General features: G+C 34.8%; 1 protein-coding gene across 8 annotated transcripts in view; it reads right to left on the bottom strand.

Moving 5' to 3' along the window:
- Positions 1-14,634, bottom strand: part of AKAP9 (A-kinase anchoring protein 9) — a 104,000-nt gene that overhangs the window by 41,619 nt on the left and 47,747 nt on the right. For 7 of the 8 annotated variants that reach the window (XR_001519398.3, XM_015617738.3, XM_015617740.3 and 4 more), the window contains 11 exons: positions 13,308-13,443; positions 12,776-12,897; positions 12,163-12,268; positions 11,614-11,812; positions 10,985-11,075; positions 10,042-10,134; positions 8,326-8,694; positions 6,849-7,073; positions 5,130-5,270; positions 4,477-4,580; positions 3,564-3,769 (listed from right to left, as the gene is read on the bottom strand). Coding sequence is in view for 7 of the 8 variants with exons in the window: in XM_015617738.3 (XP_015473224.1) it covers positions 3,564-3,769; positions 4,477-4,580; positions 5,130-5,270; positions 6,849-7,073; positions 8,326-8,694; positions 10,042-10,134; positions 10,985-11,075; positions 11,614-11,812; positions 12,163-12,268; positions 12,776-12,897; positions 13,308-13,443 (1,792 nt within the window). In the remaining variant the exon portion in view is untranslated. The remainder of the gene's footprint in view (positions 1-3,563; positions 3,770-4,476; positions 4,581-5,129; positions 5,271-6,848; positions 7,074-8,325; positions 8,695-10,041; positions 10,135-10,984; positions 11,076-11,613; positions 11,813-12,162; positions 12,269-12,775; positions 12,898-13,307; positions 13,444-14,634) is intronic. The other variant, XM_015617744.3, reaches the window with a different exon arrangement.

Genomic DNA, 14,634 nt, shown 5'->3' with positions numbered 1-14,634 from the left:
ATGCAAAAACAACTTGTAATAATTCTGTTTATACAGTGTGGCTGGCAACCCAAATAATAAATGTACACAACCATATTACAATTTCAATAAAGCAGAATTTAATAACACAAATTCACCTTAAATGTCTTCCTAACTGCACAGTAAAAAATAAAAAATTCCCCACAAAATGGTCTTAAGTCCACAGCAGCTTGATACAGCATCTTTCCACATGATTTTCAGTGGTGAAAACAAGAAATAGAAACATTGTCCATTCTCATTAATCACCCCTGGCAGCTTAATGTCTAATCCACATTTTGTTCATCCTTATATGGGTGTTTAGTCTCTTACCCTAAGAGAACTAAATCAAATTCTTCTGTTCTGAAATTTTGTTTTTCAGTCAATACAAAATAATAAATAGAACATAACCGACTTAAACAAAACTATCATCTCTGTGTAAACTCCCTCCTCATAATGAAAAAAAAAACCAATCAACCAAAGAAACAAAGGTTTCTATTCTTTTCTTTGCCATGGAGCATGCAGTTCAGCACATCAGATGTCACGGCCCACTAAATCTTTAGGAAAGTGCTTAATTATACAGTGCTTGCTCAGAAGTTTCAGATACAGAAGCTGTTTATGAGCTGCCAGCTGACATTTATGAAGCAATACCTATTTTGCATCACGTAGAACCAGCATCTCAGTTTACTCCTGTGATTCCACTTAGGAATTAAGCTCAGGGGCTACAAATTGAAAACAAAAATCAGTCTTGTGTTTGTATCAGTGCAGTGATTGTATTTTCTTTATTATTTACTACCTTTTTTCCTGGTACACTGTCCAGAAATAAGGAGCTCAAAAGGCAGGCAAGGGGGTTTAATGTTCAAGGAATGCCATAACCTTGCAGGCTTCTCCAGAGCATCCTGCATTACTGCAGTCCCACAACCCAAGAAAACTCACCAGATTACTGTGCACAAATGGCCATTCACTTCCAATGACATGTTTTATGACTGAAATTTGAACTTTACTCACTCTTCTAGAAATTAAATCTAGTGCTTGCAGATAACCTAGTCAATGTCCCTCTATAAATGTGCTCCATAAATTAGGTGTGGTTATAAGTATATGACCTTAATGATTCAGCTTTTAAAAATGCTGAAATTTTAAAAATGCATCAGCAAAAGTAGTAAACTGAGTTTTGCTTGTCAATACATATGGATTATATTCAGAAGGTCAGAGAGAATTCGCTTCAATAAACACATTATTTTACTACTGTATTATTAGATTTTTATCAGTATAAATTTATTCCTGCAGACTTCCTAAGTAATTAAAAAAGAAGACCTGTTTGGGTGGGTACTAGAAAATACAGTAACATGCACAGTTTAAAAAAACAAACAAAAACTGTCTATCTATTTCTTACTTCCATAAAATAACAGGGAAAAATTTTAAAATTTGTCCTCTCAAGCCATTTAGTTTTAGTATAGAAAATGAATAACAGGAGTCCCATTGCTGAAAACACTAAAAGAATTGGCCATCTAATTCCATCTGAAGAAATATCAAATACTTTAGCTGATAAAACAGTACAACTATTACTGTGCATGACCCCAGTGACAGAAAGGATGCTGCAATATCATTTTGAGAGCAAAACAGGAGAACTGTGAATATAGCTCCAGAAATACATTACAAACAACCCATTCAGCCATTTTAGCTACTGTAAGCTTAACTCTTCTTTCATTTTCAATTTTTGCTTTGGTTGCTCCTTCCTTCATTGTTATTTCTGAATGTAAAGAGACATGCAAAAAGGATAGTGAATAAACAAATGGTAGGTGTGCAGCTCTAATGCTGCTCTGTACCAAGGAGAGGCATTACAAGAACAGATACCTGCTTTCTTACAGGACAGTGAAACTTTACATACCTCTTCAAAATACACTAATAGCAAACACAAGTTGAAACAGTCAAACCTCATCACTAGCAGAATGGAATAGAGTTTTTTTCTACCTGAAGACAGTCCTCTTTCATCAGAAAGAAGACTTCACAAGAAATTAGCAAATCATTCCAATTAGAGGGCATGTTGTGTCGTTAGACAGTAGCATTACGAAAGCCAGGGATAAGTCAAAATGACAAATAAAAGTACTTTTTAACTGTGTTTTGCTACATATCTGTAATGCAAGTAATCTATATTAAGAATTGTTAATGACAATAATTAGTGACACATACAAGTATACACACTGATGAGCAGGAGCTGGCAAAAAAAGTGAATGCATCAAAAAGTAAGTTCAGAAGCTCAGTTATCCAATTTGCTGTGTGAGGATAAAGGCAAAGCCTCAAAAGCCTGAAGTTTCAAATGATAATTTTTCTCACAACTAAATATAGTGAAATGTGTTGAAAACAAAAGTTACTTTTTTAATGAAACAGCAGTAAAAAAGTACTGTTAACTTGAAAACTTCAGAAATTTTTAGACTACAACTTTACACATTTCACTGCAGATAACCTTTTGAGTGATCAGCTGAAGATGTCTCTGTGCTGCAAATTCATACAACCTTTCTCGACTTGCCCCAAGGCATAATGTGACCTATATTTAAAACCAATCTGGGGATTTCAATAATATGCAATAATCTACATTTTGAAAGAATGAGGTAAAGTTCATTTACCAGCTGTATTATTATCCTGTAATAGACACTTTCTTAATACTGAAATGTAGCATTTGACTTACAGTTCCTTTTCTCATTCTCATTCCTAGTAGTTAAAATTCTAGCCAAGATCCAGGATGCATGTGCACAACCTTAGTGGTACCTAAATGGCAATACAATCAAGCACCTATTCTTGCCCAAATGAGAAATGGACAGACACTATGCTGGTGCAGTCACAAAAAAATAAACAGAGCCCAGCAGAGTTCTTTGACACTGGTATGCAACTAGCTATAACATCAAAATACTCCCTTAGTCTTGTGCCAACTAGCACTCCTGGAAACAGCTGATGGGGAAGTGCTGGCAGTTGAGAAGTTCTTGGAACTGTGTCCAAATGAGATTTGCCTGCAAACACTTCTTTAGGAAGCTAATGAAGTCCACAAGCACACATATACAGGCTTGTCCCCTGCCAGCTGCCCTCAGTGACCAGCAACATCCCTCTGGACTTCAAGTGCACTGCTGGAGATCGAGCCCTTGACACTAGCTCCCGTTCCCATACATACACCGGAGAGTGTAAGTGGTACAAGATGCCATGGAGCTATGTTTCATTCTCTTTGCCTCCATCAACAGAAACTTATTTTTTTCTTGACCTCTCCATCACTTTCCCATTCTGTTGCAACCTTTACAACAGGACCCTAGATGTGAGTTGTAATGAGTGTGGGGCATGACCCAGACAACTCCTGCAATGTTGCTCAAGATATCTGAAAAAAACCCTCCTGAAATGTCTGTTTAAGATGATATACATCATCTTAAGCAGAGATGTCATATGTATTCAAATGAAAAATAGGTTGTGGGGCTTTTTCCTTAGAAAAAGTTTAATTTAAAATATGAAAATTTAGAGTGTTTAAATATATCATTAAAACATGAAAATGATACTTCTTATGAAATATAAACCCATACAATCAATACCTTTTTCATACCCCACACGGATGCAGGGTTTTATTGACTCCTCTGTCTCAGTGTCCCATCCAGCTTGTTTGGAAGCCTGGACTTTCCCAGAACGATCCAGTAACCCAAGAACATGCTGACCAATTGTCTCCTCCATTGCTGCAGTTGTCTTCACAACTTCTAAAAGAATCTTCATGAGTTTTTCATTAGCCTTCTGAAAAACATGCCTGCAGGATAGAAACTAATCAATCCTCTGATCTTTCCCTGATTTCCAAGTGGATTTTATCCTTTATACACCCTTGCAACCAAAGATTATTTTCAATTGAAATAACAAAATTAAGATTTTTTTTTTTTTTTAAGGCTAAATCCTACATCATATAAATACTAAATACACATTTGTATTAAAAGTCAGTTCTTTTTATAAAGTATGTAAAAAGTCAAAGTACTTATCACAATTTCTACTTTTATCTTGGCATTTTACTAGTTATTCTTTTAAAGGGGAGATCCGCTTTTGCCCAGTATTCATTATAAAATTAATCTTTTCTCAAAATGACAGCTAAGAAAGTTGTTCCTCTACACAGATCAAAAAAGGTACAGAACAGTCAAATAGGATTATAAAATAAAACAATCATACTAATATAAACTTAATTCACATATGTACATACAATATGTATATAAATATATATATATAATTCAATGTGTGTAATACAAAATATATAGTAAAATAGGCTAAGATTTGTCTCATCCTCTATACCATTACATTGTTAGGCTTTATAAAAAATAAGATACTATTTAACCTAAAGTACATAAACTTAGAAATAGGTTTTTTTAGAACAAAAGACACACATTATCATCAATCAGAATAAAGCTTGTAAATATTATTAACAGCAAGAACATGATTTAAGAAAAATATTTTCTTAACAGTTCTAAGCACCTTTCTTTAGAAAGAAGAGCTGAAGGTGTTTCATCAGGCTTTCTTCCCCCATCTTCATGCTCAAAGATCTGCTCTCTTGCATCATTTTGGTTTTCATTTTCATTCTGAGTAAGTTTTGGCAGAGGGAGAGAAAACAAAAAGGACAAGAATCCTGTCATGTCAGAATCAACATATTCTTCTTATATATGGTAGAACATGAAATTTAAAACCTAAATTAGTTGTCATTTCCTTTTTAGTACTTCTGCACCAAATTATAAATCCAGTAATACTCTTACTGTGTGGAAAAAAAATGTTAACAAAAAGAAACCAGGAAATCCAAGGCAGGGCCAATTAGAAAGAACTTTGTTACACTGATTAAACAGTTGTTGTGTTTTCTGTTTGTGTTGCTATAGCAATATGAAGAAGTGAGTTTACTTAAGGAAATAGCTGTAGTAATAATCCCTGCCTTCAAGCTGTTCAACAAGCTTCTGCTTACCTGAAGTCAAAAAGCTACATTTACCACTACCACCTCTTGAATCTTACATCTGCTCTGTTCCAGCAATACCCAACATCTTTTAGAAAAAATATATTACACAGAAAAAGTAACAGTGAACAGGAACCTTTCACTGGTTTTACATGCCACAGCTGCCCAGAAAGTCAAAGTCCATATTTACCTCTGTCTGTGTGCTGTTGTTTTGTAACTCACAAGACAGCCTCTCTTTTCCTGGTCCGGAATGTTGTTTTAATGATTCCAGTTCTTCTAAAAGCATTCTCTCTCTCTCTGCAACCAGGCTGTCATTCTCCATTGAGACACGCTAAGAAAGAAGTGTTATAGAGGCTCACACAGTTTTTTAAGCTTCTGAGTAAAGTGAGTTCTGTCACTTCTAATTCTTTACAGACCTTGAACAAAGAAATTTCAGTCCATCTCCTTAAATCATTACAAAAACACTGAAAGCTTTCTAGAATGGAATACAGCTAAAAAATACTTAAACCTCCTGTAAGATTTTCATACCATTTTTATGCTGTTTAGAAAATACAAATGCAAACTGGAGGGAATTTCTGAATATTACATACTACAATGTGTTTTGCACAAGAAAAAATATGAGAATATCTTACTTTTATAAAACCCCTACATTCTCTTTTAGAAGAGCTAGAAGTGCTCATGGCTTAAACACAATGCATGCATTTCTATGTAGTTCTTATGAACATACATAGTTGGCACTAAAAACCTAAAAAAACCTAGCAGTGTAAGTTCTACTTAATGATTTTTATCAGTTACAGGAATTTTCAACCCTGACAAATATGCAAACTGAAAAAAGAGGTATAAGGAGAAGTATACATATATTAATGGGAAAGATTATCAAGATAAATGATTCTAGGATACCTTAAAAGCAGCTAGGAGACAGCTGATGCTGCTGGAAAGGATTCCTAAGGTAAAAATGACTGGCTTTCTAGATTACAGAACTCCTTGAGCCCAAACTTAAAACAGACAAGAAAAAGGTTTGGAAAAGGTCTGAAGTTCCACTCTACAGTGAAAGCAAAGAATTTTAGAATTCACTAATTACTAGCTTTGAGCACAATTTGGTCATGTTACACTGTTGAAATTAAATCAGAACAAGACATATTCTTCTGGATTCTGTTTACTTTGTCTTTCAGTGGAAGGAATCCTTGAAAGACATGTCTATAAATGACATTATTTTTGAAGTATTATTGAGATAAACTAATGAGTTTCATTAGCACACCTACAGTAGGCTTTGAATAGATACAGAGTGACAGCAAGCTAAGTTTGAAAAGGCAAAGAAACACAGATGTTTCCCACCATACCCCCACAGATACTGTTTCATTCTAAAAGTTGGTAAGGACTTAACTCCAGAACTGGGGAAAAAAACCCCAAAATGCCAAAACACATTGCTGCAGGAAGCCACTGATACTGTCCAAGTCAGAATGATGAAAAATGAAGAATTTTATAGTATTTCTAGCCATTTCTAGGCTGGTGGCTTAATTGACATAAATGGCTGCTAGCCTACCTCCTACACAGTACCATGTATCTGGGAGGTGGCACAACTGGCAGTGCATCCACACTCACTCTCTTCTGGCTGCTGTGCAGCACTGCAGGTTTGCTCCACGTTGACAGAAGTCTAAATCAACACATCACTGTGTGAGCTTTGATTAAAGAAATATGTCTTCTATAAATATGTGGGTTTGTATGTACACACACACACACACACACAGAGAAATACAAGTGTGTGTGCACATAAGTGCATATGCATGCACATGGAAAATACGTGCATGCCTCTCTCTTCCTCTAAATAGATATAAATGCGTAAGTATGAATCTGCTGTTGATGTTCCTTTGTTAACCCATATAAACTCACTGGTTGAATTCTGTATTACCTCAGCTAATTGCACTTTAAGACTCTCCAGCTCTGCTAGGAGTTGATCTTGATTTTCTTTCTGACGCTCCATTTGCTGCATGTGCCCCTGTCTCAATAATTCCGTTGCCTGCTGATGCTCCTGGTACTGCCGCACGAGCTCCTGCCGCATGTCCTCCAAGCGCTCCTCGTATAACAACAGCTGGCTGGATGTTTCTGTGTCTGCGGCCGTCACCCCAGCGCAGTGCTGAAACAGTGCAACTCTTTTAGCTTCTTATGTTCAATACTGGTCTTAGGAAACATTTAAATAAATTTCAGAAAATGCTTTCATAAATGGAAAGTAGCTGGCATGAAAGCATTATCGTGTTGCCTACTTCTTGGACAGCCCAGGCTTAGAATTATTCTCCATTTAAAAAGATAATCTTTTCCAAAAACTCAACAGTATTAACTTCCGTGCTTTTTACGACTCCTTTTCATCTTATCCACTCCATGTTTGTGAAATGCTAACTGTATACTCTACATCACTTTAATAATTTTTATGTTCAGCTGATATCCTTTGTCACAAGAGACTGAAACTGTTTAGCACTATTTTTAATCTAGTCTTTGTATAAACACTAAAATATAACCTAGTTTACAAAAAGTCTTCTAGCAATTTATTGTCTGCAATACAGCTGGCATCACATTCCCTTCCTGAGGCACAGCACACAGGAAAGAAGGGTAGCTAATTTAAGTATGAAATTGTCAAAATTGAATGTGTTGGGAAGGTAGAATTAGAAAGAAATTATAAATATGACTCCTTAGCCAGAAAGGCTAAGGAAGAAATACAAATGAAAGCACTGTTTGAATAATTCAAAGAAACTGGTCTGGTATGACAGAACACATTCTTTCCCCCAGTAAAACTAAGCTAAGACCCCTCTTCCCAGCCTTATAAGGAAAGCTCTGAAGGACCCTGAGATAACTAAAAATATGCAAAAGCAGCGATTTCTATAGGTCGCACACAAATGTTACTGTATTAGTATACTTAGGAAGATTGGTTAGTAAAGGAATAGAATATTCAAATGTATAGGTTATATAAGTAATCATAAAGGAGAGCTCGCTCTCTTGGTCTCTCTTGTCTTTCTTGCCTCACTCTTTCTATGCTCTTGCTTCTCTGGATTCACTCTTGCTACTCTTTCTGCTCTTCTTTATCCTCCTTTCCTGGCTCTCTCACTTCTGTTCTGTTACTCTCTTTCTTAGCAATCTTAAGTCTTGAACTCATGTATTCATATTTTACCCCCTTTTGTATTGTTCTCTTTGAACCTGCTTTGAGCTTCATCTGCTGGCTCCTAGCAGGCTCTCGCTCTCTCCCACGCCCTGAAATAAACTACTAACATATAACTCAATTATAGTGTCATGTCTCAGACCCCAAAGCATCTCTTACACCCTTGGAAAGGGAAAAGGAAATATTTAAATGGAATTTTCATTTCAATTTTTTCTTTGCTGCTTTTTTTAACACTTACTGGTGTTCCTTCTACTTTAAGACCTTTGCTATGGGAAAAAAGTTCTTCAGAAATCACTGACTTATGTGTTGTCTGTCCTAATATGCCATCAGGGTTGTTATTAGAATGAAGCTGTTCTCCAAGCAAGTTGATCTCTCCAGACTCTTCACTGAGTTCCTTGGAAAGTGATTTCAATCCTTCTTCATTCTTACTGCCTTTTCCAGTTGCTTTTCTAAGAAGGCTGTCAACCTCTTCCTCACTATGCTGCTTGTTAATTCCAAAATGTATTCTCTCTGGATGTACATTCTGCATTGGTGCTCCTTCCTTCTGCCTAGCAATCCCTGACAATTCAGTCTGTTTGGCAAATGCTACACTCATTGACACAATAACCTGAAAAAACAAGAGAAGTCTGTATTAGTTTATTCTCCACAGCACCTCCTTTTACTGAAGAAAATAGATGACCATCAACAATAAAAATATAAATACCAAAAGCTCCCAGCGGGAAACAGAAAGATAAAAGAACAAAGCTATCTTGCCAATCTTTAAAATGGTCACCTCTTAAAATACAGACATGCTGTATTTAAGGTAGTTTAATGAAATACAATATTACCTTCAGTTACAACAGATTATTTAGCATGGAAATATCAATGTTTTTTTTAAAAAGATCCTATTAGATGATTTCAAAAAGTGTTGGCACATGGACGTAAGAGCAACAGTGCTAAGCTTTCTCTGTCTAGGCAAGTATCCAAAGCAAAAGTTTAATTGACATGGAATTCTGGGCTGTATAAAGAATGCAGTGCCATGCACTTGATACTCTGCCCAGGAATTTTACTTGACCAGAAAGAAACTGTTGGCACTAACTAGGTGCAGTTACGGCTACAACAGGCTGATAACTTTTGTGTTGCTAATACAAATAAACTCCTTTTCCAATAATGTGAGCAAGCCTATTCTAGAGTTAGAATACAGTGATTTATAGCATAAGCTACAAAAATGTGAAAAAATAGTACAATAAATACAGAAGTGTTACACTTGAAAACAGCGAACTCGTCCTTTCCAGAAAACATGAATTTGTCTTTTGAACTTCAACTAATCTTAACCAATGCAATATTTGTTTCCTCATAAAGAAGGGTTTTCTTGGCAGCAGATAAGAGAATATTTTTTTTATTCTACAAAGTGGAAACATTTTTGCAAATCAGAAAGTAAGTAAATCCACAAACAAATATACTCTACCTATAAAATCTTACTTTAACTTTTCATATTTTAGTCACCAGATCCAAAGAAAAACTATGCATTTTACACCACATATTAAAATGCACAAAAATAAATATCAGAAAATAGTATTAAACAGTTAAGTGCAAAAGTCTTTTGAACTGACCTGCTGTTAAGCCTATGGTATCAAGAAATACACTCTAAGTCTCTGGATTTTTAAAATAAATTCAAATGTAGAATATGGCAGCATGTTGTCTTTTTTTCGCTGAAGTTTTAAAAGCCACCACTACAACCCACATGAATAAAAATGATGAATTAGGAATAGGATAGATACCTAAGAAAGCCCAAAATGTTCCAGAATTTTTTTAGGACTTTCCAATTCAAAAGCCAAATGAAACAATTTCTTAGTAAATAAATCATACAAAAGTTAGCATATGCTACAGCAACTGCCTAAATAGTTGAGAATTGCAAATAAAAATGACAGATTTTTTTAAAGCATATTTTAGAGTAACAAAATAAAAGTAATACCTTTGCTACTTCTTCTTCTAATCTTTCTTGGAACTGCTTTTGGAGCAATTGAACAACATCCAGATCATTCTGCATTTCCATCTCCCTACCAAGCTGTAAGAAAAACGTGAAATTTCAGATCATGTATTTCTGATTTTATTGCATTAGTTTTAAGTTTCAATCCAGCAGGAGATTTTATCCCATCAATTAGGTTTTCTTCCTATCATGCAAATCACAATTTTGTACCACAACACAGAAGAACCAGGTAAAAGACTGCCTTGTTTCTGCTTCAAAATGAATTTTACAAGTTGAGTTTGCAACAACTCTCCTTCCAGAGCTATTTGAGATGTCAAATGAAATGAAATCAGATCAGCAAGCACAGAATCGCAGTACAAAACTACATTACTATTTTGCAAAATGCAGAATTTTTGAACCAGTTTTCCAGTACCCCTAGGGGAGGAATGCATTGGGTCTTTCCCATTTGTGCTTAGTCTCTGAAAATCTTTGGGGCTACTTTTCCAAAATTTATCCTAAACTGTGCAGCGTGTATTACAAATGTCCTGGGATTTCACTTAAATTGCTCCTTTCATAATTAGTGTTTAAAGAAAAGACACAATATTTTAAAGATTCCTAAAGAAATCCCAAAATTTGATCACTAATTCTCTCCCACTTAAGTAAGAAAAAGCCAGAGATAAAAAAAGAAAAAAAAAATTACACCCAGCATCAATAAAGCAAGTTTTCTTGATCATAATTCCCAGATGTTTTCCAGTAAAATTTAAATATTTTTCCCCTAACATGGACTGTCTAATAATATAGTACAGTACTAAGACAATAACTACCTTAACCTACCAAGTATTAGCCCATACTTCAATTTTCTTTCAATTCAATTTCTTTCATCTAAGAAGCCAAAGCATCTAAATTATGCCACTCATATATATTAGCTATCAACTGAGTTACATCATACCTCTAATGCTTTATCTGTTTTTTTCTGATTTTCTGTGCACTTCACTTTCCTGAAGACTTCTTTTAATTTTCTTTCTGAATCTGTGGATACACTAAAAAGATACACAAAGAAGAGAGGAGAAATAATAATTTAAAAAAAAATATTAGTATTTCATTGCCAATGACTTGGTGATAATCAGAATGTGTTAAGTGGACCTGAACTTTACCACAAAGTTTATTATTACCTATCATTCTATAGTATAATTAATTTCAGGCAACTACATCTACACAAGATGTCTTTATATATAAAGGATAGTGCCTGGAGTTTTGAGGATTAAATGTGATCTACTGAGTTGAAGTTTTGAAATTGCTGCTATAAAGCTCATATATACAAAATTACTTTTATACATTATTCCATTTATCAAATCATCCTCTATTAACTATAAATGCTGTACTACTTAATTTGTAATGTTTATATAATTTCTTTATAAGATTTAACATCTCTTGAAGGACCAAAACTACAGAAGAACAGTATGTTCATAAAGAAATTTCTCCAATTCTGAAGTAGAACACAGAGCTTTACATAAATGGTTATTTGAAACACTTCTTGAACGAGCATGAACTTATAAGCATTGAAAAACTGATTAATACCTTGTGTGGTCAGAGGATACCCCAGCAATCTGAAGTTTATCCTGCAGATGGACAAGCTCTGTAGTGTACCTCTCTTGACTTTCTTTCAGCTGCTGCTGGAAATAGGAGCGGAGGTGTTCCAGTTCTTGAGCATGCTGCTCCTCAAGTTGTTTTTTGAGGTTCCCTATCTCCTTCAAACAGTATTCTTGAATTGTAGGATCTGTATACAGGTTATATGAAGCAGTGTTAAAAAACTTCTGGCATCCTGTCAACTACTTTTCCATAACAAAGAATGATAACCTACTCTTCCATTTTGCAAAATAATATTTGATATGGGTAACAAATTCTAACTGTGGAAAACTAAAAAATACTAAACCAAAAATGTATCACAGAATGTAATTCTGAAAAAAAAAATACAGAATTGAGGAAATCAGAGTATTGTACTGCAAAATAGGAAAAAATCTCTTATGTTCAAGCTGTAGTAAGATATAAATCAGTTAAAAATAAAAGTCAGTCTTTTCTTTCTCTTTGAATATACATATATTAAAAACAGCATATACATCTTTTTACCCATTAGATTCTGTGAAGGAGTCTGCAGACTCTCCCTTCCTATTTCCATATGGATAGGTTCCTCTTCCTTCCTTCTTTCTGAAGAAGATACCCTTGGTTCCTTGACCTGAATAATAATCATGTAAATGCAGTTAACAACAATTTGTCTAGAAGTAGCACAAAAATAATATATTCAGTGCTGGACTCCCAGTATGAAAGAGAAATGGACATTCTGGCTTGTGTCCAGCAGAGAGTTACAAAGGAGATGGGAGGCTTGGAGCATTTGTTGCACTAGGAGAGGTTGGAAGAGCTGGGCATGTATAACCTGAAGAAGGCAAAGCTGCCCACTGGGCTTGTGGATTCAGCTGGACACAGTCCTTGGCAACTTTTCCTTACTGACACTGCTTTGGGCAAGGGGCTGGATTAGATGAACTCCAGAGGCATCTCCTAACCTCAACCAGACAGAGCAGAATTCTGTGACACGGACAGCTTTCTCCATTTGTTCAAATCACTGCCTTGCTCTGCCACTCAAGCAGGATACACACGTTTTCAAACACTTCCTCAGTCATTCAGAAGGAATTCATGCAACAGAGAAAATTCAAATGCTCATATACTCCATGCTGTATAAGTTTACCTGTTTACACTCTGCCATCAGCTGTGTTTGAAGGGCTTTCAGCCTGCTATATTCTTCCATTATCTTGTGGAGAAGTGCATCCATACGTTCTTGCACAGTTAAATTACACAAAGAACCAGGGACTTAAAGAAAAGAAAATTAACATTTCACCATAAATTTTAATACAAGTGATTTGTTCACAAGTTCTGCCCTAAAGAATTGTCTGATTAACATTACAAAATACTGAAACAAGTGAAGCCCTTCCAGAATTTGAACGCATTTTTATATGTATTGACACACATGCATTTTTTTGGTAGGACTGCTAGCTTCTTCTACAAAAGGAGGAAGAGGAAGAGAAATAATATATGAGAAAATGAAAACAGCGTAAGAAAATATCCATAATAAAAAGAAAGTGGTTCAGAATAATGAGGAAATCTCTAAAACAGTTATTTAAGCACATGAATAAGTACCTGAAAAAGTAATGGCATATTTTCCAGTCTGAAATGCTTTTAAATAAGTACTTTTAACCAGCATGATAGTAGAAAGTCATTACCTTGAGCTTGACCTCCATGAGCTGGTAATTCTACACTCAGTTTTTCTTTCACAACAGGTTTACAGAAAATTTCCTGTTCCCTATCACCAGCTTCTACAGCAGATGAAGAATGTTCATTCTGATTGCCACACAAAACCTGTATAACAAATCAAACAAAATGAAAAGTAAGCAATTTCTTATTATTTTATCAATCATAATTCACAAAGAAAACCAGAAAAATAGGAAGAAAGTAGTATTTTGTGAGCACTAACTTCTGTAAAAATGATGGCATAAGTGTTTTGTTGAATCCTAAGAAACAGACAATCTTTAAAAATCCTCATAAAAGAAACAGATATGAAAAAATTTTCAGCTAAAGCATAAATACATGTTTTCAAATCAGTATTTAATTTGGAATTGCCAAGTACTAAAATCTTGTAGAGAAAGGCCTCCTTTATTAATGTGGAAAGCAAACTTATATTTTAAAAGTCTCATTCTCATGAGCTGCAATTTTACTTGGAAGAGGAATTCCCTACAGCAGAAATCTGTATCATTTTAGGGATTACAGCTCATCTTGAAGTGCTGAACAAATCACATAAAAGGGTATGGCATAAAAAAAGCAAGTAATGAACAGAATACCCTATATTTGTTGGTGCAAACTGCATGGAGAGCAGAACACTGCCATATTCACAAGGGGCAGGCAAACAGAAGATTTATCCATACAATTTCTGAAGATAAATTATACTTGAAAAGAAATAATTTGCTCAAAGCAAAGTGGGATTCTTTATTTAAAGATTTTGTACTCAACAAAAACCAAACTCAACTTATAAAAGTAAAACCATAATTTGTCTGACAGCTCAACAAAGGGATCATACAAATAACAGCATTCTTCACACTGTGAAATAAATCATGCCAAGCACTCTAATTTAGCTGCGACTTTCTGTGAGCTATCATGGAGTCCTACTTAATCTCTCCTATGCTGGATCTCAAGTTAAAATTCAGCTATTCACTTTCCCAAAAAGGTGTTGAAAAAAGCCCAGCAAAGAAGAAAAAAACAAAACAACCCCAAACCACAAACCCCATCCATTTGAAGTATTTTAGACTTGAAAACCATGGCTTACAATGAGTGACAAAAGCAGCTTAATTTATCTAGAAATAAGTCTAATAAGTAACTCAACTGATGGTCAAAAAGTACCTGTAATAGTACTTCAATTACATCAATTGTACATCAATATACTATTACTCTAGAAAAAAGATATGCCAAAGTATTATTATAGGTGGCTGATATTAGAATGAAGACTAAATACAAGCTTCAATTTTTGACTATAATATTTATTTACTAAAAACAATA

This window comes from Parus major, chromosome 2 (genome assembly GCF_001522545.3).
Source record: "Parus major isolate Abel chromosome 2, Parus_major1.1, whole genome shotgun sequence".
Lineage (NCBI taxonomy): Eukaryota > Metazoa > Chordata > Aves > Passeriformes > Paridae > Parus > Parus major.
The sequence above is the reverse complement of the archived record's forward strand: the minus strand, read 5'-3'. Positions and strand labels throughout refer to the sequence as shown.